This window comes from Pyrgilauda ruficollis, unplaced genomic scaffold (genome assembly GCF_017590135.1).
Source record: "Pyrgilauda ruficollis isolate IOZ18807 unplaced genomic scaffold, ASM1759013v1 scaffold57, whole genome shotgun sequence".
NCBI lineage: Eukaryota > Metazoa > Chordata > Aves > Passeriformes > Passeridae > Pyrgilauda > Pyrgilauda ruficollis.
Genome location: NW_024527377.1, coordinates 3,509,242 through 3,536,571, shown reverse-complemented (window position 1 = coordinate 3,536,571; position 27,330 = coordinate 3,509,242). Strand labels below are relative to the sequence as shown.

Sequence of the window (27,330 nt, the reverse complement as noted above, 5' to 3'; positions counted from 1 at the left end):
GGGCGGGGGGTGTGTAATGGAGAGAAGGCGTATGATTTTTGTGTGGGGTTGAAAATAGCTCGGGGAGGGAATAAATCCCTTCCCTCCTGAGCCATCCCTGTGGAAAAGCTGAGGGCTGTCAGGCTCCAGGGGCTGGGGCCTGCAGTGCTGTGGTGTGCCATGGTGGCAGGCGGCCACTGTCTGATGTCACTGTGTGATGTCACCGAGTGATGTCACCGTGCCGCTGTGGGGCCTCCTTCCAGGGCGGGTGTTTGCCTCACCGAGGGCTTCTCCCGGCCAGCCGAGGCTGTGAGGAGCCGGCAGCAGGACTGGCGCCACAGCCCGTCATGACATGGTACTGCTGTGAGGTGACATCACGACTATCGTGACAGGCTGACGTCAGGCAATGACACAACAACTCCCGTGACGTCATGCAATGACGTCATGACTATGGTGACATGTTGCCGTCACACAACGCCACCACACCGGGGGCGGAGGCCGAACTGCCCCGTCACTGCGGCCCTTCAGCGCCCTCCCTTATATAGCGGCCAGCAAGTCCCGCCCCCAGGTCCGATTGGCTGAGCTCCTCCGGTGGGGGCTGCGATTGGCCGCGGCGGCTGTCAGTCAGGGGCGGCGCCGTGCGGAGCACCGGGAGGCCATTGTGGCTGGGGCAGCGGGAGGCGGCGGCCGGGGCCGGTCCCGCCGCGTCCGACCCAGGTGAGGGGGCGGCCGCGAGGGGCGTGCTGGGGCGGCGGGGCTGGAACCGGGGCGGGACGGGCCCTGGGCCGGACGGAGTCCTCGGCTTGTCCCGCGGCGCGGGCAGAGCCGGGGTGCCCCGCGGGCCGCTGCCCGGGCCCGGCCGCGCCGGAGGGACGCGGGGGAGCGGCAGGGCCGGGCCCTTCCTCCTCCGGCCGAGCCCCCCGCCCTGCCCGTGCCGCAGTGCCGGCCCCGCGGAGCCGCCTCTGCTCGTCCTGCTGCTCTGTCGCTCCGGGCCGGCCCCGCGCTCGGCGGCCCCCGGAGCCCCGTCCCGGGAGGGCAGCAGGACCGAGCGCTGCGGCCGCGGCCAGCCCGGGCTCGCTGGGGCCGAAGCGACTGCTTAGCAGAAGTTTTAGGAAAGCTGTGAGAAGACTCTTCTTGCTCGCTTCTTACATGAACAGCGAAATTGCTCACAGCACACGCATGTTTAAACTTTTTCTATCTTTACACCAGCTTGCCCTGGCAGAGTTCTGAGATCCTTTCAGTGTTTGCGTCTGTATGTAATAGCTGAATGAGACTATAACAGGTAGTGGTGGAATCTTCGTTTGGTCAGTAGTAGTGTGGGCTGCTTAAAGAATAAGATCTGCTTTCCAAGAGTTTCCAGTTGCAAGCTACCTTTAAACTGCTGTAATCCTTCGGCGTTACTCAGCTAGTGCTTTGTTACACTTTCGTTCTAAAGGTTGTCTGTATAGGAGTGAGGTGTAAGTGTGACTTTGTAGTTGGACTCTTTCCTTTTGATATATACTGCTGTAAAGATTAAAAAAAAAATACCCTTGATACTATTGGGTGATAGTCCTTAAAAGGGCACACCTGAATTAGAAATGCTTTTGCAGAGGTGAATAAGAAAAGAGGGGGAGATTTTCTGCACGGGATTCCCATATGTTTTCATGAGTACGTGTGTATATATATATATATATATTCACTGCTAATCTTGTCAGCAGTAGAATTTTAGCTTAAAAAACAAGCCAAGCTTCATGTTGTTCTTGTGTTTCGTTGTCAGTATGACATTTCTGTAACCAAAACAACCCTGGGAATGTGTTCCCAGTCTGTTTCATAAGCTTTTGACTTGAAGATATCCAGAGTACAAATCTGGTTAATAATAAGTTGCCATTTTAATAAATATGTTTTAGGGAAGTGGCTGTTCAATGCAGGATATATTCTGTAGGGCAGTTGCTTTCAGCTTCTATGGATTTCTCACTGGAATTCTATATAAGCCTACTACGGGCAGGTTTGGTGTGTTGGTAATTTTTTTAGTAGGAGAATAACAAGTAAGTACTAAGAAACTTATTTGACAGATATATGTCTCACTTGCACAACAGGAAATCTATTTTTATTTGGGGGCTCTTGTCCCCAGAATGGATTGTCTGAAGTCCTGTGAACAGCTACAATCCCATGGCACCTAATTGTACATCATGTGTATGTCTGAGTATATGTCCTGATGCATTCAAGCAGCTTGAAGCCCTAGTGAAAGTCAAGACTCATGGAGAGCTGCTTTGCACAGAGATTTGCAAATGTGTTGACATACATAAAACTTGTGTGTTCTGATAACCCATTTCTCTCTTTGGGGCTTTTCTAAAGAGCTTATGCTGATCTCCAAGTGATTTTTGAAAGGTGGCTTTGTGCAGACAGTGATTCTTAAAGGGGGAAGTTTTTCAGGATCAGGATAACTTTGTTTTCCCATATTTCTTTATCCCTTTTACAGAAAACTGTTTCCTTAACTCCTGAAGAGGTACAGCATTGTTCTTGTGTAGCTAACAAGTTGATATCCTGTAGCTTGATACCCAGTTTATGCAAAATCTGTACTTTTTCTGGTTTTGTCTCTAAGTCCTTGCAGAGGGAGTATCTTGACCTTTCAGCTGTACCTTTCTTACAATATTGACGATGCAGTGAAAATCCCATATCTGCTCAGAAACTGTTCATCAAAACACTTGGTACCTCAGAGTGCATAGCTTTGGAGTAATGAAAAGGGTTGGAAAGAAGAGTGGGATGTACTGGGAAAGTCTGGAGCTGCCCTTGGGGCACCCTGTGCTCTCATGTTAGAGCTAGCTGGCTGTGGAGCTGCATCTGACTGCCTCTAAGATTATTGTGTAGGAGATACTGTTTTCTTCCTTCTTCTCCCTGTGACAGAGCACAAAGTTGGTAGCCCACATTTTCCCTTTGCTGATCCTTTTTCCTCTGCTTTTTTTGTAAAGCTTCTATGAGGAAATGTCAAATAAACTGACTGTCTAAATTGCTGCTGGAGGTGACCCAGTTGAATGTCTGCCTCTTAAAATGCTGCATAGATTTTCAGAAACTAGAAGGTAAAAGGGACTCTAGACATTTCTTGAGAATCTCTTAAGACTATTACAGTTTGGTTTAAACTCAGTCTTTACTAGGATTTGGAGGTCTTCCATCTATTTTACTGCAGATTCCTTGAGTTTGTCAGCTGACTTAAAACATGGAAAAGATGCTGCTCCTTCCTACACGCACTGAGGAAGACAGAAATCCAAATTCTAATTCTTAAAGCAACCAAAAGTTATTTGTGTGGCTTTGTGCCCTTTTAGGGTGGGTGTCTGGATTGCCCTTGAGGCTTTTCTGTTTTGCATTGGCTCACAGATACTGGTGGGGCCAGTGAAGAGAGAGACGAGCTGTTCTTGCAGTAACCAAAGCAGACAGCACAGAGCACAGCTGCTCCGGGGGAAGGGGCTGCTTGCATTTCCTGTTTTAAGGAACAAGTTTCAAGTGATTTTCTTGTGCAAATCACTCTGGGCTCTAATGGCACTATCTGTCATAGTGAATGCGAAATTATGAAGGAAAAGATTTGTTAGAGAGCTCTTCAGTAATTACTGAGGTAATTTACTTGTAAGGTTTGGAAGAGGGATGGACGCCCAGGAAAACTGTAGGTCTGTGCTCTTGTTACTGTAGCACTTCAGAGCTAAAGAGGTTGAGTCCATTACTGTGCTCTCTGATGTAGTTACTTAGCTCTTATTCATTCTTGACAGATGAATTTAGCTTACTCTCTATTGTGTCAGGAAAGTCTCTTCTAAACTGTAGCACAAAAGTCTAATTCTGTAGTACTACAAGGACACTGACTGATAGTGCAGGGTGTGTGGTGTGTATAACATGGGAAGGAGAATGTGTGGTTATAGGTCTGGATCAGGGAAGGGTTGCCTGGCAGAGATGAGAAGGCAGAGCCCTCCTTGAAATTTCCTGCTGAACAAGGCTGGAGGGAATGTTGGGGAAATTGCAGCAGCCACAGGGATTTAGGGGGTAGTTTTGTTTTAAACTTGCTGTTTTAATTAAGTCTTTTATTAAAACCCTGTTTCCTTCTGTCCATGAACTTCATGGATGTATGTTGTCACTTTTATCTTTGTTCTCAGTGTTTGAATAACATACTTTTTGATTTTTTTTTTTCTGTAATACAGAGATTACTACAGTACTAGCACATAGCAGTAGTTCTAAGTTATGGAGTAGCCTTCAAGGAGTAGAGAGTTGTATTTGGGTGGTTTTGTTTTTAGAGTTGTTTACTTAGATACTTTTTGTTTGAGGGATTGGAGTAGGAGCACGCATTCCCTTAAAGCTGTAAAAACTGTAATTGCTGTCTGTCTGCAAGTATACTTCATTAGCAGTGCTAATGCACAAAACTGAAAGAATGTTTGTTTATGAATGAATGTTTAATGGTATGCTGTTGAAAAATTCATATGTATTAAAATATGTATAATATTTCCCATCTTATCTGCCTGAAATTAGTGAGATATTGAACATTTGTTTTCTTTCTTTTTCTTTAAGATCTTGAAAACTTTGCCAGGTCCCTGAGAGAGAGAACTACATGACACTACACCATGACTGACAGTAAATGTGATAGTCAATTTTACAGTGTTCAAGTTGCAGATTCAACATTCACTGTGCTGAAACGTTACCAGCAATTGAAGCCCATAGGATCAGGGGCACAGGGCATTGTTTGGTGAGTAATAAATACTTTGTTTAAATACTAAAAGCTATAAATATAAAGCAAAGTTTGCATGTATTTCTGATAGAGGTACCAGAACATAAAACACTGATAATAAATTCTTTTGTTACAGGGTTATGGACTAAATAAATTCTAAACCAATTGCTTGCTATAGTTCATGTGCAGTCATATTTTTTGTTCTGTTTTTAGGGAAAATTAATATTTGGATAACTGCATAAATTAGAATGGTCAACAAACCTCTTCCTTTCTCATTAATCACTTTATTTCTGTTTCTAGTTCTCCCATTGCCCTTGCAGTTGTGATATTGCAGTGTAAGGTATGACAATGGTGAGAGATTCTGGGTTTTACTCGTTTCTTCATCATGGCCCCCTTTCTTCCCCCTCTTTTATTCCCAATCACTCCTGTCCATTTCTAGGAGCCATCAATGCAGTGCCTTGCCATTAACTGGCAGGATGAGGCAAATCAGTGTCATTGTCACTCCATGGATTAACCAGAAAGGGATGCTGTGTGAGGGGCTGGGCTGGCCGGCTCTCCCTTGGTGTGTCACCCCAGCTTTGTGTCCAGCCTCCACTGGCCCAGGACGTGGGAGTCTTAGGCTGATCCTGAACCTTAGTCTCTTGTATGGCACCACACCTCTGGGCCAGCTAAAGGTAAACACTTTCAAATGTTTTTTAGAATGCAGCAATCCATTCTGCACAATTTAGTGTCAGCCCTTATTTTGTTGGGCAAAACTTACTTGGTAACAGCAGAAATGTTTATTGATGTGGGTTCTCATTCCATAATCAGGGGAGCAAACAGATGTACTCAGGAACTCTGTGATATTGACTTCATCACAACACATGGTGGGCTGTTTGTGCTCTGAATCCAGCCTGCAGTTTGTCTTCATCTATAAAATCTGCAGAATAAGTGTGATGACTCATGTACTGTGAACAGCTCCTTAACAGCACCTGCCCATGTCTTCTTGGCCTTTTCATAACCATAATAAGTTATATAAATAGGGAAAGAGTGCATTTCTGTGAGAGCAGGCCTTTATTTTAAAAATTTTTAGCTACCCCTCTTGCCCTGCTGATAGGTGACAAACAATCAAAGTGAGAACACCATATTTCATTCTTCTTCAGTGGGTTGAGTGATGAGGGGGTCCTAGATCTTGGTCATTAGGATTTGGGAAAGATTTGTTATAGTACTGACATTTTCCAGGTGCCTGTGTTCTCAGAGTTGTGCTTGGTTGAGATGGTGTGCAGGAATTTGGGGTGCTTCGAAGTGTTTCTCTTTTCATTAGAATCAGAGCATTTTTAAGACAAATTACTTTGGATCTCTGCTTCAGAATGAAATGCAGATAGTGTTAAGGTCATTGTGTTAGGAGGAAGAGGAAATTATTTGATTTATTCACTGTTTTGAAACTACTTGATTTATGGAACAACAGAGTGAAACATTGCATGAATTTTCATCTTCCTGTGAAATACCTCAAATTGAACAAGGTGCAACATCTTAGTTTCTCCTAAAATCTTTATGCAAGGGAAAGATACATTTTATTTCCTAGTTTTTGTAGAAAACTCAGTGTAAGATGAGCGCTATCCTGCTGTGTTTGGCTGAAAAAATTGTCAAGACATTAGGGTAACACACAGAGGTGATGGCTTTTTTATCATCCTGTGTTTAATATAAAAAATAGGAAAAGTTTTTCTGGAGTTTTCTGTCTGGATTTAATTTATTCTATGAGGAATTTTTAATACCACCTGTGTCACTTTAGCTAGAAGTCTAAATTTGTGCTTTTTTTCTCATGATATTAATGGGAAACTCCATTGGTATTGCTCCATGTAGTTTTAATTTTGATATTAAAATGTAGGAAAATAAGTAATTTTAAAAATACATACTTAGGAAAAATGGTAAATGAGAGCTCGAGGAAGATGAAAAAGTAACTCATTTTTTATGTAGAGGATATTTCTAGCTCACACTGAACACAGGCCAGGAGAAAAACTGCATATAGCTTTTGTATTTTATGTACAAAGTACACATATTTAATTTACTGCACTTCTTTGTTCCTAAGTATTAATGCATCTGAATCTGCTCATCTATTTTGGACTGAATCAAAATAACTTTTGTCTTTACCTTCCTGACTTTTTTTTTTTTTCCTTTCTTGTCCTTTTCCTAAATTTTCTAGTAAATCTCCAAAATAAGAGGTTTAGATGGAGTTCTTCATATGTGCTTAAACTGAGGCTTGTCATACATCTGATTGTCACATCACACAGGGACACTTCCCCTAAAATTATTTTATCTGCTGCTGCCCTGTGATTTACAGCTAATTCATGCAGACCCTCTTGATTACTGATTTGATACTAATTCACAGGTACAGTCATCAGCCTAGGGAAGTCATTAAACATTAAATGCATTAACATATAAAAATTAATTTATATGTAACATCTTTTGGGTGAATATTGAAATATCAGTGCTTTCATGTTTATGTTTAGGAGGAAAATAATTTCTCCAACTGTCTGGCCAGTTGCTTTCCTCCCACTCCGTGTTTCCTTTTGCACAGGCATAAAGGGTTTAAATCAGAGACTTACTGTAACACTTGGTAATGACTTGTGCACTTCACAGAAGTAAGCTGAAATAAATGCTAGCAGGTCTTTAATTAAGTGGCACATTGGTTCAAATTGGGAGGCATGTCCCAAGAAAACGCATCTCCCTGCTTTGTGGTGGTGTTGCTTTTTTTCCAGGAGGGAAAACAGTGACTTTATGCTGGGAAACTTGATACAATTTGAGTATTGTTGTACTCACAGGGAAGCTGTAGTTTTTGTTAGAGTAGTGTAGTGTGATGGCCCTTTTAGGTGTGGTGTCACATACAACTTCATGAGATGGGAAGGGAGCTCACAAAGAGCTTAAATGTGCTTGGAAAAAATGTGAATGAGAATTCTTTCCTACGCTATGAAAGTAACATTAAATGGAAATAGGGTAACGTGGGAATCCTTATTTTAAACTGAAACTCTTTAAAGACTGGAACTCCTGAGTAGCATGTGCTGGAATTCACATATATTTTTGCCAAATAGTCTGTGTTACTAATGAAGACTATTCCCACTTTAATCTTGTTTTGTTTATATAGATACTTTACCTTTAGATTCTTTCAGCTATTAAAGCATGTGTAACTTTGACCTCAAACTGCAGAGGGAAGGAACAAACACAAGTGAAAACCAGGGTAAATTTAATGGTCATGGTCACTTTTAAACTCTTGTATTCCTCCCTTCAGTCTGAGTTTTCCTTATTTCTCAATTCAATGCATTTTTTTCCACCCAGAAGCAGATGATGAATGTAATTTTCTGCTAGGCACTGAATTTCTTTTATCATTGCAAACTATCCATGTACAGGAGAATATTGATCCCTGCAGAAGGGATCATGGAGACATGGTTGTGACTCTCCTTTAGCTGAGAGAAATTTCTTTTGCAAATACTAAATGATTGTCAGTCAGCAAAAGTGCCCAAAAAATATTCCAAATATACAGATTAGGCAGCTGCAATGCTTCTTGATTTTAAACAAGCCTAAAATATTTTTAGATCTTGCAATTTTGGGTGTAAGTCTTGAGTCAGCAGTTTCAAGTCTAAAGACAAAAAGGAGAGCAGGAAGACCTCTGATGAATGTCAGTGCTTCTGTTTGACTTACTTGTATTTATTAAAGGTTGTGTAGTTTTTGAAGGATGTTTCTTTTCTGAATTAAAATCAGATGTAGTACCAACAGCCTAGCAGATATACTTTGTCTTAAATCTTGGTTTCTTTCCTTCTTCATTGTGCCTCCCTTTTGCCCCCTCCTCTCCCTCAAACAGACTTCAGCTTGTTTGTCTTTGAACACTTCTAGTGCTGCATTTGATACAGTGCTTGGAATCAATGTTGCTGTGAAGAAGCTGAGTCGTCCTTTTCAGAACCAAACCCACGCCAAAAGGGCCTACAGAGAGCTCGTTCTTTTAAAGTGCGTCAATCACAAAAATGTGAGTCGGGCTTTGTGTTGCTCTCCTTACTCTGCCTTATCTAAAAAGCTCAGGATTTGCTCTCTCACTTGTTAGTAACCATAGGAATGGAAATAGTGGTGGGCTGGAAAGATTTGCTGTGGGCAATGCAGTTCTCCACAATGTATGGCTCAGTTTTTGGGTGAGCTGCTGGGGGTCTGAAGTACCATGGGGAGGAGATTTCTGCTGCCATCAGTGTCAGCATTAGAGACCTTGCTCTGTTGCATTTGCCCTTTGTAAGCCATGTGCAGCAAAGCCTGTTTGGCACTGGGGTGGTTTGTGGGTTTAACCATTGTAACTTCACTGTATTTAAATCTGAGCTTAGGCAGATTTTTATTAAATGCAGTGTTTAACTACTGAGGTTTTTAAGGGTGCAGCACTGTCTACAAAATTAAAATGCTATGGACAATACTTGAGAATTTTGAACTTCTTTAAACTCTCTAAAGTGAGCCATGATGTCAACACTTCATTATTCAAATACAAGAATATCAGGTTTATGTGACTGCTGTGTGCTGGTACTAACATGAACTAGAAATATTGCTGGTCATTGAAGTTGTGCAGTCAAATCTCAAACTTCCTGCAGTCGATTAGCCTTTCAGGGCTGCTTTTTAAGTAAGCTTTTGCTGAGGCCCAGATGTAGCAGAATAAAAGCAAGGTGGTTATTAAAGATGGCAGTAGGGCAATTTTAGCAGTTCTGGAAATAGTACATCATAATCTAAGTTTAATGGGATGGCGTGGGGCACCTCTGTGCACGTGGTGTTGGACAGCCTTGGTTAAAATTCCTTGCACAGCATGTGATTTAAAATAAGAGATTATTATTTGTGGGGGGAAATGGGATATATTTCAGACACTGGGGAGGGAGCTAGAAGGTGTCATATAACTTAAAAAAAAAAAAAAGTGGTTTTGTCCTGTCTTGGTTCCCTTGGCACACACGCTGCAGTTTGGAACTATTTCTGAATTGGCAGTTTTTCAGCATATGTGAATTAAGTGAAGGCAAGTAACTTTCAAATTGTGTATATAGTAACAGTGTGCACTTTATTTGCTTGGTAACTTCTGCAGTAGTGGAGTTTTATGTGAAACCATAAAGCAGAAGTTTCTTCTAATGTTTTATTTTTTTTATTTTATAGATTATTAGTTTATTAAATGTATTTACACCACAGAAGTCACTAGAAGAATTTCAGGATGTGTAAGTACTAGACTTTTTTTCATTTTCTCTGACAAATACTGGCCAAAACCTTAGAGTTGGATTTCCAGTATCCTACAGACTTTGTGCTTTGAAAATCAAGAGTAGCTGAAAGCTGAAGTGAGCAGTGAAGAAGGGATATTTACCTTTTATTCATCAGTCTGCCATACTTTGCTGGCCCATGCATCTGTTTTGTGTGCATGGTCCTTCAGCTCCATGGATCACCTCAGGGTAGTAACATGGTCTGGATAACATGAGAGCAATTTTTTTCTGTACCAGTCACATCAGCACAACAATATTTTGGCCTCAATTCAGAACTGAATATATTTTTTTTTTATTCAAGCATTTTCAATTGGTCTAGAAAGGATTCATGGCCATTTGACTGGGGATAGCCTAGGTTCCAGTGAATGTGCTGTTGTGGTTGATGAATAGGCTGCTTGGGTAAATGAGGGAGTGTTTGTGTCTGAAGAGGGTAAGTAGATGACAACTGAAAATTATTTTATGATTCTTAGTTTTCACTGTGGTTATCCTAATTTTTTAGAGTAAAATACAGTGAAAGAGCATTTATGTTGCAATATCTGCAATCTCTACATCAACTTTGCTCAGTCTTAGTTTTTCATGATGCATAAAGATAGAATTATTCTCTGTATTACTGTTCATAAAACTAGTGGAATTTTAATATTTTGTGATGGAATATTGAACACTGAATTGTTAATAGTAGGACTTCTTGAATAGATAATTTTGCTTTGTAACTGTGATCGTGCATGGTTTTTTTATCATTGTTTTTTTTGACACTTAGGTTAGCAAAGGTGATTTTTCTTAAATATCTCATATGCTAAACTTAAACCTGTGAAAAATAAGACTTGAGTTTTCTTAATACTTTCTTTTTTATGCTTTAGATATTTGGTTATGGAGCTGATGGATGCAAATTTGTGCCAGGTTATTCATATGGAATTGGATCATGAAAGAATGTCTTATCTTCTTTATCAAATGCTATGTGGGATCAAGCATCTCCACTCAGCTGGTATCATCCACAGAGTAGGTAGTAGTAGATCATTAACAATACTCTTTGTGAACACAGTTTTTATGAAACAGGGAGGAAGGGAGGGGGCTGTATAAATAAGCACATACACCAGGGCAGGAAAATGCAGTTGTTAGTAAAGTTACTTTTTGGCTTATCCTGATTGTGGAGGGGGGTGTGTGGGTATTATTCTGTATGTAAATCCTTCCTTAACTGAAGTAATTTCTTGTTAGGATTTGAAACCCAGCAACATAGTAGTAAAATCAGATTGCACACTAAAAATCCTTGATTTTGGATTGGCAAGAACAGCGTGTACTAACTTCATGATGACTCCATATGTAGTAACACGGTATTACAGAGCACCAGAGGTTATCCTGGGAATGGGATACAAAGAGAATGGTAAGCTGCTGGAGTAATGCTTTAAATCTCCTGTCTCAAGTATGTCTCTCTTGGAACATAACTACTGTAAAAAGAGGAGGGAGGGAGAGCTGCTTTCCCCCTATCCAGTTTGTTGTTAAAGTAGTCTAATCATGGTATTGGAAATGAAAATTATTACAGTATAATTTTATTGTTCAAAATGTGATCCTTTTCTGTATGCTTTTCTTCATTTAACATTAACAGCTCCCTCTCCCCTGCTATAGTTATATTTTGTCATATATTCACCATTATCTTTTTGCCACGTTTTTAATTCTCAGAAAAACTGTTGAGACACTGATGGTGGCTAGTATTAAAAAAATCCAAACAAAAAAATCAATATATGAATAATAAACCCTTTAATCAATGTAATTTTATTCTGAAACATCTTCTTTTTACAGTGTGTCCCCTTTTGCCTCTCTGATTATTAAAATACATTGCAGTTCCCTACCATAAACCATGTCTAATATTCTCTTAAGTCTGCTTGGTGCTCAAAGAGGCTGGGTGTTACATTATTAAAACTAACACAGCTGTAATATATTGAACATTCAGCCAACAAAATTGCTCCCAAGGAATTGTCCTTGCATTATTGGGGGTTTTACCTGCTGATTTTTACTAGCACTGCATTTGTATGCTGTTTATCACAAGGGCTTGTGGATGGTTTTGAGTATCTGTAATTTTGGGTGTGTAAAACAAGGGACTTGTGGGACCTTGCTGTGCCCTTGGTAATGATAAAAACACTTTATTTAGTGCAGAAGGCAGCTTGTTGTACAGCAAGTGCTGATGTGGATCAGAACTTCAGCAAAGCTTGTTCTGGTTGGGACAAAAACAAATTATCTGCAGGACTGTAGGGATACAATGTGAGTTTTGAAATAAATAATTGTGGTATTAAAAAAAAAATCTCTTTAATCTTTTGTCCTTGTTGCACCTAACATATGATAGTGGATATCTGGTCTGTTGGGTGCATTATGGCAGAAATGGTCCTCCATAAAGTCCTGTTCCCAGGAAGAGATTGTATCCTTCTTCATGGTGGTTTCACAAGTGTAAACACTGATTATGTTTTACAAAATACAAAATTCAGGAACACTCACTTGGTGTTGATATGATTGAAAATTCATGTGAGCAGTTTGGTTTTCCACATTGTTGTGTCTTACTGTAGATGCAGATTGTTTTGTTTGTTTTCCTCACATTTGTTCATGATACTCCATAATTTGATCATTTCACTTTTATTTTCAGTTGATATCTGGTCAGTTGGGTGCATCATGGGAGAATTGGTGAAAGGTTGTGTGATATTCCAAGGCACTGATCGTATCCTTCCCTAGTCATCCTTGAGTCCCATTCCACTTCCAACAGAAACACAATTATTTAGATCTGTATAAAAGCATAAACAATATTTTTAATAATGTTTTACTAGATCCACTGTACTCTTTGAAATTAGTGTCATTAACCAAGTTGTTGAGCTTTCCATTTTATTTTCTTAGTAGCCTATATTTCATGTAATTTATAATGGTTGAATCCAATGTGTTATGAGCTCCAGCTTTTGTAGTTTAAAAGACAGATACCGCTAGGTTTGAAAAATAGAAAATAACTTATTTTTTACTCTTGTTCTTTGTAGATAAGTGTTTTAAGCAAAAACCTACAAAGTTACTTCTTAACTATGCATGGATTTTGCTGATTATTTGTTTGAACAGTAGACTAATTTTTTTTTCATTGCACAATTTTTTGAGTTTTAATCTTCCTTGTTTATTAGGGCTTGCTGGGCAAAGGTGACCTAATGGCCAGCACACTGCATGAGATCTTTTCTTATTATTATTTAACATAAAAAGAAAAACTTTCTGGAGGTTCTTTTTTTTCTCATTTTATAAAAATTTGATTTTGGACTGACTTCTTCTATAAGACAGTTGTTCTTCCATTTCTCCTTCCAGGATTTCATAGAACCATAATCTCAGAATGATTTGGGTTGGAAGGGGCCTTAAAAACCATCTTGTTTCAACCCCCCTACACCTTCCACTATCCCAGGTTGCTTCAAATCCCATCCAACCTGGCCTTGGACCCTTCCTGGGATGGGGCAGCCCCAGCTTCTCTGGGCACCTTCTCTTCATAATTGTGCTCCAAGTTTTTGAAGCCAATATCATATTTTTTGCTCATCAGCAAGGAGCAACCACCACTGAAACATCAGGTGCCTGTTCACAAATACTTGTGTATCTTATAGAGGAGGATTTCCAATTTTAATGCTAAATTTCCTGACACTAATCTTCAACAGTTGATCATACATTATTTAGTAGTAAATTGATTAAATGTTAAATAAGTATCTTTTTTTTCTACCTTTCTTCCTTTCTATATTTATTATTTTACCTTTTGAAGCCTTTAGACCAACCTAACACAATTCTTCATGGATGTTATGTGTCTTTCACCCGCATGTTGTTAGCATGGGCTATTTTGATTTTTTCATGAATAAATGAAGGAAATTTTGTTCGTGCTTGTTGAATATCCAAGTTATCATTTGTGATTCTCTCAGGGCCACTGAAGCTCTACCAGTCTATGTTTCAAGGAGTCTCCTCCCCTGATAGGGAAGTGCATAGCTGTGCTTACAGGGATTTTTGCTTCTTGTAGGAGTTTCAGTTCTCTTTAATGTGAGGTACTGACAACTGTTTGTGTTGCTGAGGCTTTTCCTGGGTGATCACTGCATGGGTCAGGTCATCACCTTCAGCTGCAGGATTGTCTTGGCAGTGCTGCTGTGCATGGCCATGAAGCATTCTTTTTGTTCATTGTGTTTGGGGTTTCTTTTGTTTTGTTGCTTTTTTAAATTTTAAGACGTCTTAGTATTTGGGCACTGAGAGAAGGGAGCCAAGTTCAGCATATTGCCCAATGCTTGCCCTTGACTATCTTCAGGAAAACTGCTCTTAGAGTCAGTAATTTGTATTTTCCCAGATGGTGGATGGGTATTTCTGGGATACTTGCAGCAGTGCTCTGGGTGGAATGAGATGCTCTGTGTTGCCAGGGTGATGGATGCACAGGCCCTGCTCCTGACTGTGCTGGGGAAGCCTGAGTTACTGCCAGCTGCTGTTGGAAATGAGAAATGGAGAAAAACCAGGGAATGCAGGCACCTAAGGTGGCATAGTGGAAAAGCCTGGCAGCAGCCATGTGTTTTTGGTGTTCTTTCTGCCCTTATGGAGAAGGAAACTGATGGCCTGACCAATGCAAAAAGCACAAGGGGCATTTGTGCTTTCTTGGGAAAAGTCATGCTTTGTTGTGATTGTAGGAAGGACTCTGTTTTCAACTTCTCTTCTTCCAGAGTCCCTAAAGGCAAATAGACTTGGCATGGATTAAATGCCTGGTCCCTTCTGACCCTGAGGTCTCTAGAGTGGGGAGAGTGGCTTTGTGTGAAGGCTGCCAGGTCAGTCACAGAGCTTACTCTGCCTGCTTTATACTGAAATCCAACTTGGGTTTCTGATAAGAGGCTTATTTTAAGTCCATCCTATATTGAAAATTTTTTCAACTTTCACCATCTGTAAAGCACTTTGAAAGTGAGGTAATTTTTTTGCCTGTTTTTACCTCTAAAGTGGGGATGGGTCATTAAGTTTTCTGCCCTTCCCTGCAGTCTTCTGAGGCCTCAATAAACTGGACTCTAATTTGATTATCTGACTAATGAGGCTGCTGTTACTCAAAGGGAAAGCATCTTCTTGAATCTAGATTGGTGGAGCTCTCACACATTCAGTTTCTCAGCTAGGAACAAAATTTCCTGATGTATGTTAGTTTTCTCTTTGTCTGTACTTTGTTTTAGCACGACAGTTAACAATATCAGCTCTGAATTTTTATTTTAATATAGCTTTTCCATTGGAATGCACTCAATAAGCAAATAAAATTTTCAATCTTTGTATCAGAAGCCTAAAATCTTAGCATGGAGCAGTGACTATACATCTATTCATAATTGTTTTCTTGACACACTAACTGCAATAGAAGCACCTCAGTGTTTTTTAAATACATCTTAATTCAAAGTACAGCATATTTGTTGTTTAGTTGCACAGTCTGTCTATGAGAATGGATAGGTTGAAGTGCTAGATGGTGAATTTAGCAATGAATTTTTTTACAAGGTCAGTGGATAGGCTCTGCTGGAATTGCACATTCTTTTTATCAGGAAGAACTGGAAAGTGTAGATCTGAGTTGACTTAAATGTTAGGAATATTAATGCAGTGTCTCCTGAGTGTGATAAATGAGCTTTGTTTGCCCAGCTGGGCTGGTTCAGAGCAGGCTCTGCCGCCTCTGTAACAAGTGTCACCATGGCTGGGGAAAATGCCTTCGCTTGAGAGGGGGAGAAGAGACAGTCCTGAGGCTCAATTTCAATTTGTGATTTGTAAATAATATTCTTACAAAATAGTAAATTTTGAATTATAAGAACAGAGTTATCTGTGAGTATGATGGTTGATACACTTAAACAAAAGAACCTGCTATAGAACCTTCTGGAATATGGATTTCCTGTTCAGAACTCCTCTGGAGCTTTTCTGAAGTTCAAAAAGAAAAAGAAATCAACCCCACCCAAACACCAACCAAAAAAAGCCCCCAACCATCCAACCACACCCCTGCAAAATGCTCCAACTCAAAGTTTCATTTCCTTAGGAGACAGGTACAAAGCTCCTTACTTTGGGTGGGATGTGTTTGTGCTTTAGGGGTTTTTGTGTCTTTTTCTCTACCTTCAAGAATCTTCAGTGCTCTTGATGTTACATTGCACTTCAGAAGATTCCACAGCAGCCTTTCTTTTCTGACCTTAGAGTTGTTTTGCTATGGGTACAACTGCCAAATGAAGCTTCTTTTGGATTCTAGAAAAATATTATAGTTAGAAAAAGATACTTAAGCATAATGCATTGTGCAGCACTTCCAGCCTGTCCTTCAGAACACACTGACACAAAAATAAGACTCAGATTTTGTAGCTTTTTGCATGGCAGCTCAGAATACTGCTGATGCTGCAGTCAAGTTCATCTTTGTGTCCTCTGTTCAAATTCCTGTTAACTTCTCAGATTTTTAAGTGGTATTTTTTTTAGAGTGCAGACTTCAAATTCTTCAGCTGATTTTCCTAAAGATATGGTGCAGATATTGATCAATGGAATAAAGTTATTGAACAATTAGGAACACCATCAGCAGACTTCATGAAGAAACTGCAGCCTACAGTGAGAAATTATGTAGAAAACAGGCCAAAATATCCTGGTATTAAGTTTGAAGAGCTCTTCCCAGACTGGATATTTCCATCAGAATCTGATCGGGACAAGTTAAAAAGTAAGGCGAGTTTTTTTCTCTCTGTTTTCTTATGAAGTTAATTTAAAATGTCTGCAGCACGCTTAATTTAAAGCCTAATAAAAATATTTATTGAAGTAGGTATCAACGTTAAAAGCTGCATGCTTTCTGTTTTTCAATTATGACAAGTCCTCAGATCTTAGCAGTAGTTACTAAGTACTCTTTGTCTGTCCCAGGATTCTGTTTAATTATCTTAATTTTAATCCATTGAATAATGTCTGTAATTTAGTGTTCTCCAAAAGTAATACTTTTTAATACTGATCATCTTGTTCTAAGTGCATACAGCTCATGTGGGTTATATTTTATCTTTAGATAATTACTGAGAAAATAAAAAAAAAAAAACAAAACCAACAATCCACCTTACTATATTCTGTAGAACAGAAGTGAAATTTTGCAGTGCATGTCCTGTGTTTCCAATATTTATTTCCTGTGTCAGACATTAAATTCTACAGCTCTTTTACATTTGTGTTCTTTTCACCTTTACTTTCTAGCCAGCCAAGCTAGAGATTTATTGTCAAAAATGCTTGTAGTAGATCCAGACAAGAGAATTTCTGTAGATGAAGCCTTACGTCATCCTTATATTACTGTCTGGTATGATCCAGCTGAAGCAGAAGCTGTAAGTTTGCAATTAAAATAAATTTTCTAAGATTCCAATTCAATAACTTTAAAAATACCTCTAATTTTAGTCAAGAGCATGCTTTGAATTCATTGGCTAGCAGGAGCCACACAGGAAGCCTTCAGATGAGCATTAGGGGCAGAATCACCTGAAGGACAGCTGCTGGTGGGGAGCCGATACAATTCTGCAAGTGGTTGTTAATATTTCATTTCACTTACAGAAAGAGTTGCCTGTTTGGTGGCAATCCTGGGCTTTTTGAAGCAGGGCCTTGCTCTAAGGCCCTGTAAAGCCTTGCAATTAATTTAATTTTGGTTGATGCTTTTAAACAGCCTTTCAGTTTGAGGCAGGACTTAAAAACAGATTCTGGAGTTGTAAAATGAATGTGTCTTTGAAGTATAGGGAATAAACTGCCAACAATGAAGGTAAAAAATGCTCAAAAAGTTGTCATTTTTAGATGTTTTTTTTAGTTAAGATTGGGTGTGTTAACCTGATGTAGTAGGCACTGTAGACTTTTCTTTTCTTTTCTTTGTAGCCTCCACCTCAAATCTATGATGCACAATTGGAAGAAAGAGAACATGCAATTGAAGAATGGAAAGGTAAGAGTGAGCATGACAAATTATACTTATTGTAGTATCTTGTGTTATTAGTGAGTGGCTGCAGCGTGTGCTGGATTGTGTAACAGACTATTCCAAATAATTCCCACTGTTCCAGATAAGCAGTACTGCCTATGGCAACAGGAAAAGAAATCAGGGATGGAAGCATGTTGTGTGTGGAGTGAATACATACCTAGGTGTGTGAATGCTCAAATATACATGGAACATTCTGAAGTCTGTTCAACAAAATGCTGCAGTTTTCTTTTTTTCCTTCCCTTTTTGTTCCTAGAGTGCTTGTAACCTATAGAGCTTTTTCCTTGATAGAGAGTTCTCTGAGAAAGAAACATGCCTCTTCTCAGTGTGCATTGTTTAAGCCATATCTCTTGACAATATTCACTAGTTCATTTGTTTTAGAAATCTAAATAGCAGGAGAGTCCTTTGGTGTAGTTTTTTTTCTCTAATCTCATTGCTTATTTATTGGCCACATAGATTAAACTGTTGACTTAAACCAAAGAATAAACAGCACTGTAGTATTAAGATCAATTTCACCTTACAGTTTGAGTCAAAACCATTAAATGGTGAGGCAGTTAAAATTTTAACATCTGCCATCACAAGACCAAGGGTAATAGACATCTTTTATGACCACTTTGAAAGCTGCTTTCTTTTGTAAAACAGCATTGTAAATTTCAGATATTGATTCTGGCTGATCTATACCTACGTTATCCTTAGGGCATGCCTGCACAGGTAGGTGGGCTTCAAATCATCTTTGATTACTGCAAGGTGGAAAAGTAAAACGAGTCCACTAAATGTAATTGAATGCATTTGTAAACATGTTACTCAGAATTGAAGAGTTCTTAATCTATTTAGATATTGTTACCTAAGTTACATTAAGACTGTGGGTACACACACAAGCTTCTGTGATTTAAGTTACAGCTCTGGATTTTTCTGGGTATTGTTCAGGTGACTGTATCCTAAGTTGTCCTTGACTAGTAAATGAGGGCTTTCACACAATATTTTAACTGTTTAACCATCTTCAAAATATCCAGACTTTCCTCAATACACCTATGGAGATGGTTCTTGAAGAATAAAAATTTGTGTATAATTTTGTTATCAAAGTAAAATTTCCAGGGAGGTTTACATAAAATCAGATTTTGAATCCAAATCTGATTTTTAATTTTTTAAGTTAATATTAGTGCATATTAGGTATACATAAAATTTTGGGGTAAGATATTTGTTATTTTTAAGTTTACAGCTATGCTATTTATATCTGTTGATTTTGGTACAGTCCTAATGTCGTTCTGTGATGCTTGAGAAAATTTGTGTAATTCTCTTATCATTGCTGTAGGCAAGGTGGCAAATAAATACCTCTACAGTTCTACTTCCAGACTAACCCTTAACCATTTCCTTGTACCTTGATACAAATGTGAATTATTTACAAATCCTCTGTGATCTTACCGTGCTTTTCTGTCTCTTTTTTTCTTTTGTCCCACTGTTCTCTTGTAAGAATTAATATACAAAGAAGTTATGGATTGGGAAGAAAGGAGCAAGAATGGTGTGGTAAAAGATCAGCCCTCAGGTTAGTCATTGTTTCAGTAGTTCTGTAACTGTCACACATACCCCTGTGAATGAAGAAATCTGCTCAATAATCCAGGTAGGCAAAGCTTTCGTTGTTTGGACTCTTGAGACTGATCTGCCTTTGGAGACCCACGTGCTCTGCTTTTTAATTGTTCTGAACTTGTAGAAAAACTTCACTGGTCTTGCATGTCCCACACCCCGAGCTGCCTTGTCCCTAGAGGGCTCAGTCATCAAATGACAGTATCAGCAGCAGGTAGCTCACCTGGAGCTCGGGTAACTGCTGAGTGCTGCTCTCAGGCTCAGCACGAGCCCCTTTCCTCAGGGCTAAACAGCTTTAGGGCTCCCTCAGGATACTTACAGTGCTAAGTGTTTGTGCCCATGATTGAATCCTTGTGTTTGCTGCTGTTCTCACAGCTCAGTAATCAGAATATTGTACTGTCTTTTATTAACTATATCTGTTAGATTTCTTGACACTCAAGTCACTATTCACACTATGCATTGTTAGTCTTTTCTTCATTTCCTCCACAGAGAGGGAGAAAAATAAAAATCTCTTAAAAGGTCACCTTGGCTTTTGAGTGCTAGGGCCCTTACTGCTTGCTTTTCTCCTTTTTTATTAATTCCTTGATTTTCTAAGGATTTCTGTGGGGAAAGTGCTGCTCACAGCCCAGAAGCATGGTTATTTGTGACTGTAATATTGTCTTGCCTCAGATTTTATTATGTTTGGTTTTCTTAGCACAGATGCAGCAGTGAATAGCAACACCAGTCCTTCCCAGTCATCATCTATCAATGACATTTCATCCATGTCAACAGAGCAAACATTGGCCTCAGACACAGACAGCAGCCTGGATGCCTTGACAGGACCCCTCGAAGGATGCCGATGATCAGCCGTGATTGCAGACTTGACTTTGGAAAAGAACTCTCGTTTCTATTGGGCCTGAATTGCTTGTAAGTTAATGGAACCAAGTAGAAAAACTCCATGTTCTGCATGTTCTGCTAAAGTAATGCCTGTTGTTTTTTTTACTCAGTTGTTATGAAATTGCCTGCTTAATGTTGTAGAATGGAAGCAAATCAATGTCTAAAGAACAAAAAAAAAATTAAATTTAGACACTATTACAGGCTTTTCTTTGTTTCAGCCTATTTCAGGTGAGCAGTTATAATAGACTTTTAGCCAATAACTCCTCTTAAGTGGCTTCATCAATCTCCAGTCCAAGCTGGCAGGCTTCTGTGACACAGTGGTTGTTTACATTTAGTGCAGTATTGCTCATCAGTGGGTTTTTTGAATGTACAGTCCCTATGGAGTTTGTTTTGCTGTGTGACTGTGGCAGTTTGCTTTATTTAACGACCTGAGTGTTGTGTGTAAGTGTGAGCTCACATGTGGAATGCTCTCAGTACTGTGTTTAAAGGGCAGTTTTTCTTCCACAAAGCACTTTTTTTTTTTTTCTTTTAATCAAACCCTATCTTCACTTTTCAGTAATTCTCTCTTCTTGTAGAAGAGATAAACGTGAAGTTTAAAGCATAAAGCCATTATTTTGTATTTCACCTGAGTGTCTTTTTCAGCCTTTTAAATGTGGATGGAAGATACAGTGGCTTAAATTGATCGTGAGGAAGGACGAGTGACTTTTCTGTGAAGCAGTGCCTGTTTAGAAGAGGAGAGTGTGCTAAAATGTTCTGTATTTTCTAGCTCGTGATACTCATCCTTTAACAAAGATAAACAGAGAAAGAAGTTTTATCTGTGATGCTCTTAATTAACTGCAAGCTCTGATAAAAGGAGAGATGACTTGGAGATACTTGCAGCCCTCAAAAAGCTGCATAAATATTTTCCATTTTTTTAATGGGTCCATTCTGTCTAGTGAGTAATTAAATAAAAGTACAGTAGTTCTGAGTCACTTGTAAATTAAGCATTTAGGTAACAGAGCTTAGCCGTATTCTCACCTTAGGAAAGTCTATTTGTATTGAGAAGAAAGACATGTTTAATACAGATTTTCTAAATGCAGTGTCAGACAAGAGGAGGAGGTTATTTGCTGTTTCCATACAGATTTATCAATACAGTTTTCAGAATCAGATAATACAAAATTGCCTGTTACATTGCACAGTCTGTTGAATTAGAAAATGCATTTGCAGTAGGGTAGGGCTTAAATTGCTTTGTAACACACACTTGTGACTTTGTGCACGTCCACTTCGGAGTGCACAGGTGTGAAATTTGCTAAAATATCTCATGTGTGCATGTGTGTGACTGAGCTATAGAACTGTAAGAGTAATAGACATGTACTAGGTGAGGGAAAACACCACTTTCTTAAAGGTGATCTATATTTAGCTGTTGATCAGATACTCTTGCCTTGAATATATAAATAGAACCTGTAAAATACACTGGCCCAGAGAGCCACTGCATTACTGACATACTTCTCATGTAAAACACAATTGTCCATTGTTCCAGACCTTATGACTCAAAAAGCAGCACTTTGTCCTTATGCAAACCTTGCTTTTATATTAAAATTTTGCCCCTTTTTAATAGCTTAATTTGCTGTAGTAGAAATAACAAGATTTTTTTAATGTCCCAGAAGATTAAAAAAAAAATGACAAGGTAGTTAACATTAACTTAAGAATTGTATTCTGGCATATCTGATTTTTTAAAATTCTCTTAAATGAATTGGGAGATATTTGGGGCTTGTGTTTTTTCTTATTGTTTGGTTTTCAACCTATGGATAACTTACTTTTATCTTTGGATACTGATGGTATATGTGAAATATTTTTAGTGCATTCTTGTCACTGGAAAAACATTTAAAAATACCTATTTACCATATAGCAGAACAGTACACTTTGCTGTTCTTTTGCTTTTTTTAGTCCATGTTATTTGTATATGTTAAAATAGCTGAAGACACCTATTAACAATGAGCAATTAGTGATTCATCTGCTGAATTTCATTTTTCAAGACCTAAATTTTTCAGCTGAAGTTGCACTGTGCTATGCTCATTTTAACAGTTTCTACTTTAGAAGACTTAAAGATTTATTGCTTTTTCCCCATGTGATTTGAATACTCGCAGAGTTGAATTTTTCCTGTTGAATTTGGGCTGCTCAGCACAACAGAGGGTTGGACCAGATGACTTCCAGGTCTATTCCAACCTGAATTATTCTGTGATTTGAATTGTCTTTCAATGTTTTTAACAATAATGTCCTGTCTTCATGACTTGAACTGGTATCTGTCCTCCTCCTAGTACATACTGTTAGCTTGAACAGAAACTCTTGGAACAAGAAAAGAAACCCCAGCCTTGAGATTAAATGAGTTTATTTGTAAATCTTGTAGGAAAAGCTGTCTCATACCTAAATTTTTTTTATGTCTTCTTGCTATGGCATACATTGAAGCTTAATTACAGAATGCCTTCAGAGCATGCATGAAATGTCTGTGAATATTGTGGATTTTGACTCCAGTTTAATTCAAAACCATGGATCTGCAGAGGACCCAGGTGCAGACAGTACCCACCAAACCCAGGCAGGTGCATGCTGCAGTTCCCAGGGTGCTCCTGTGGGCCCTCGATGCACTGCATGCAGCTTCTCCCCATGTCACTGCTCCTGACTGCAGGGGAAATGCAGTGCCAGGTTTGTGACATGGTTGTCAGTGCCACGAGAACCTCCTTGCAGGTGGAAAATAAAATCCAATGTAACTTGACAGGGGTTTAAAAATTAGGAGAGTTTGGTGTGCAATATAATCACTTTTATTCCTAATACTAAAATTATGTATGTAAAGTGATGCAACTGACCGTGTTTTTGCACTTTGGCATTTATAAATATTTATATGTATTTAAAAATTAAGAATGTGTGTGTATACATATATATTAAGAAAACAGCTCAGTTTTGTAAACATGAACGTTACTTTCCTTTGAGAGACTTTGTATAGTGTTAACACTACTGCAACATACATAGACAATTTATGAGCTATGACTAAAATAAATGGTGGTCAACATAGGTACAATCTGTAATCTTAACTGCTCACCTGAAAAAGAAAGGGATCTTTGGCTGTCAATAGATACTTTACCAGAAACTTGTTAAACATCTGAACACTGAGTAGCTGAATGGCATTGCAGAAATGGAGTATGTTTTAAACAGTTCATTTCATCTGTGCTCACATCATTTTTCCTCAAAAAAGCCTTTAGAAAGAGAAGCTTGGCATTTTGCAATCTGGGTAAGCAGCCTGTAAGCGTACTTTGAGGAAATACTGTGATATGACAAGTCTAGGTCTTTGTGGAAAAAAGACAAGAAACGAATGTCAAAATTAAGGCTTTGTCTGCATGGCTCATACAAAATAAACTAGTCTTAGGACTGGAAACTGCAGTTTGCAAACAGCCTTTGAAGTTGTGTAATGCTGCCAGCAAGGGCTTGCATTTTCTTGTCAAAATAACGAAAAACTCAACCTTGACTAGAAATTAACTAGTTGGTTGGAGAGTTTCAAAAGCTGTTAGGAACCAGAGGGCTCTTGAAAGAGGTTTTATCTTTTTTTACATCCTAACAGAGCATATGTGTTTATTCCAAATTAATGAAAAGAAAAAAAATTATTCCATATGTTTAATTTTTCTTTCTTAAAGGAAGGACCTTAAATGCTAAATCACTTTCCTTAAAGTTATAATTTTATGAATGAAGTAGGATTTAGCTATTCCAAACACAGCTGATGTATGGAGTCTCCAAGGATGGGGTGGGTGAGCCTGGTGTTGTCACAGGGGCCTCTTTGTGGATGGGAGTGAGCTGGGAGTGAGCTGGGAGGCGACAGCTCCAGGTGCAGACTGACCTTTGTGGTCCTTGGGGAGCGTGGGTTCAGCCTTGCAGCAGCACTGAGTGTTTGGGTAAGTGCTGAACTGCATTTGTCTGCATGTTCTACGTGTGTCATCTGGATTCTAGCAGGGCTTGATGCTAAACCTAGTGAGACCAGATTCTGGGAAGCAGATTCTTTCCTGGGATGTGTGTTGTGTCATTCCTGCTCAAAACTGGCTTTGATCCAGGGACACCTGCATCCAGATGCAGAATTTGGATTTGAGTTCTATAATGAATCTAGTGATTTCTTTGCTTTTCCAGAGTGTCTTGAATTATTTTTTTAATGTTTTGAAATATGACAAAAAAGTGTATTCTCGTTCATTATTTTACGTATTTTAGATTGTCTTTTACATGAGTGATGTTCTAAAAGCTTCTTACGCAAGTTGTCAAATCAGTTTTGGTTTTTGCCCACTCTGCATGCTAAAATAATGTCTGGGGCTAAAATAATGTTTTAAGTAAACCATCTTTTCTCATGTCAGCTTTGGAGGAAATTGGAGAGAGAACCTTTTTTTTTTGTTTGTGTTTTATAAAATGATTATTTTTGCAGCTAAAATTTCAGTTGTTGTATTTCAATCCCACAGTGTTGCTTTGTGGATATAAATTTCCTGGGTCCTCTATTTCAAATGTGTATAACAAGTCCGGTGTAAAATTAAACTAATAAAATGCACTCTTCTGCAATTTGTTATTGAAAACGTGGCAAATCATTCTGGTCCAAGAATTCAAGACAAAATAGAGAAAATACATTTAACTATTTAAGTTTATACAGTGATACTGCTGCTTATTTTTTTAAAAGGTGCTTGCAGTTTTGCACAAAAGAAATCAACTTTATTGATTGCTGGGTTTGAAGCACTTTAGGATTCTTTTAAATATAATCATATATGGTGTGAAAAGGAATGACATAACATGCTTAATGTGTTCAAATTTTGGTTGTAGCCTTTGCTGTTCTGACAGATGTGATCAGCATGTTTCTTTAAAACTGTTTTCAGAGATTAGAAATCAGAAACCTTTAGGGGGCTGAAATTTAACACATGGGGTGAGAGATCATTTGAGAAATACCTTCTGAGTGGGTGACTTGATTGGCAGTGTGACTGCCTGGCCATCTATGAAATGAAGACAGAGCAATGTCTGTTCCTGTAGCAAGGGCAGCTCGCTGTGAGCACTGGCATTCTTTTTTCAAACAAAAAACCTTTTCTTGACTCTTGGCTATGCATCATGAAGCTGTATGTGCTGTGGTGAGGCCAGGATGGCTTTGTGGGACTCCCCTGCAGCAGATGTCAGTGTCCCTGCCCTGCAGGGCTCCAGACACCAAAGCCCTGGTGTGTGGGGTGTGCTTGGGCAAGTGCTGTGTTCTCTCCCTGCTGGGCAGTAGCTCAGCACTCCGCAGGCTCCTGAGGATAACAGAAGCAGGGGAGGAAGGAGTCAGTGCAGAGAGCATTTGGTGCTGGCTGCCTGAAGCAGAGATTGTGTTTGTTGCTGATCACAGAGCTCCTTACACCCCCTGAGCATGTGCTGTTGTCTTGTCTTTTAATGGGGAAAACCTTTTTTTGAAAACCCAAGTGTGTCACATTTTCTATGAATTCAGATGCTTAAATTGGTGCTAATTTTTTAAAAGAAAATGTAACAGATGGTTAGCACTGTATTTGTCTGGTTTTGATACCTATATTTTCTTAACTGGTAGCAAGCCAAACTTTATAAAATGACTAATGTGCATTTTCAGCTTCATCAGATTCCCAGATTTTGCTAAAGTAAAATGTTTAAACTTCCATGATAGCTACTGCTTCTTTGGAGCCATTGCTTTCAGGTGTTTTATACACTAATCAAGTGAACACCATTAGAACAGACAGCAATATCTAACTGTCCCTTTCTTTAAATCACAACGTGGTTCCCCAGGTGGTTTTAGCAGTTTAAGATGCCTAATGAAGAGCAAATTAGAGATACCTGTGTGCAGTTAACTCAGTACATTGAAGCCTTACCTGGTTGTTAAGATAATTTATAAAGATTATACAAATCTTCATCTATTTTAAAGAGGGAATAACAAGCAGAAATAATTAACTGCTTTCATACAAATTAAATGTAAATTCCAGAAAATATATTATTTAATGTATTACAGAACACGGGCTATTAAAGAGTGTAATAGACTCATTAAGTGATTAGTTCTGAAATCCAGTTTTATCCAATGACTCAAACCCCCTCCAAAATGTAGTTCTTTGAGAATTTCTTTTGAATGCCTTCAAGTTTAACTCCCCTCAGAATCAGTTGTTGGTTTGGTGTCCTCTTTCCCACCTTCTGTTTACCAAATGTCACCAAAAGTAGCATCAAGCCCTATCATTGTTACAGTGTTCTGGTTTTATGGCCTTAACATTAGTTCTAGCCTGGTATATAATTTCAGAAGAAAGATGTGCTTTGAAGTCTAACTATAGATACATGTGGCCTCTTCTGCCTATGGAATTAGGCTTTGATTGTCATATCTCATTCTCAGTGCTTGTGCAATAGGAACATATTCCTCTCAATGCAGTGGCTATTTTGTCTGATGCTGGACTTTGGTTTCAGGATGACTAGAAAGTCTTTTCGGATTTGTTTGTTTTGGTTTTTTTTATGGACAGCAATCATGCTTCATTGGTTTTTTGGACTGATACTCTTTAGGAAACTAGAATTTCTTAAGGAAAACTGTCAACAACTAGTTCTGTAGTTCTAGTTAAAGCCTTTTTCTGAAGCTTTTTGGTTGTTTGTTTTTTTTCTTTCCAAAACCATTATTGTAAAACAGTACTAAAGCCACTGTAAAATTACAAATAAATATGTATACATAAGATTTGAGCTGTCTGTCTTATTTACTACACTTTTTCTTACTTGGTTCTTCCTATGTTGAAGTAGAATGTTTTATGTATCCAGTGATGTATGTTTGATGTATGAAGTTTCAGTTACCACTTTAGCTTCCAGTTAATGGAAACGTAGGTGTTGGCATGAAAAATGAATGAAAAAACTTAAAGAAATTGATTGGAGCATCTTTTTCCTGAACAACTGGATCGTTTGGACATGTTAACAGCACTTGGTTTTACTACCAACTGTTTTGAAACTTCTTTGGGGGGTTTTGTTGTTTAAATGGTAGAAGCTTGAAAAAAATAGTTCCACTATGCTTCTTTTGAGGATGATGTGAGTATTTTTGC

At 38.8% G+C, this 27,330-nt stretch overlaps 1 protein-coding gene across 6 annotated transcripts; it reads left to right on the top strand.

Moving 5' to 3' along the window:
• Positions 1 to 588: 588 nt before the first annotated feature.
• MAPK9 (mitogen-activated protein kinase 9) lies at positions 589 to 26,973 on the top strand. Of its 6 annotated transcripts, none has more exons than XM_041482231.1 (12): positions 589 to 696; positions 4,504 to 4,678; positions 8,528 to 8,657; positions 9,803 to 9,861; positions 10,758 to 10,896; positions 11,113 to 11,278; positions 12,530 to 12,601; positions 16,382 to 16,564; positions 17,074 to 17,198; positions 17,731 to 17,794; positions 19,296 to 19,367; positions 20,105 to 26,973. In XM_041482231.1, the coding sequence occupies exons 2-12, from the start codon at positions 4,557 to 4,559 to the stop codon at positions 20,245 to 20,247; spliced, it is 1,275 nt and encodes a 424-aa protein (XP_041338165.1). In that variant the 5' UTR covers positions 589 to 696; positions 4,504 to 4,556; the 3' UTR covers positions 20,248 to 26,973. The 6 variants fall into 6 exon arrangements, 4 of the variants coding, with proteins under 4 accessions (XP_041338165.1, XP_041338166.1, XP_041338168.1 ...); XM_041482232.1 differs by having other exon boundaries at positions 20,100 to 26,973; XM_041482233.1 differs by lacking the exon at positions 589 to 696 and adding an exon at positions 5,100 to 5,334 and having other exon boundaries at positions 4,545 to 4,678.
• Positions 26,974 to 27,330: the final 357 nt, after the last annotated feature.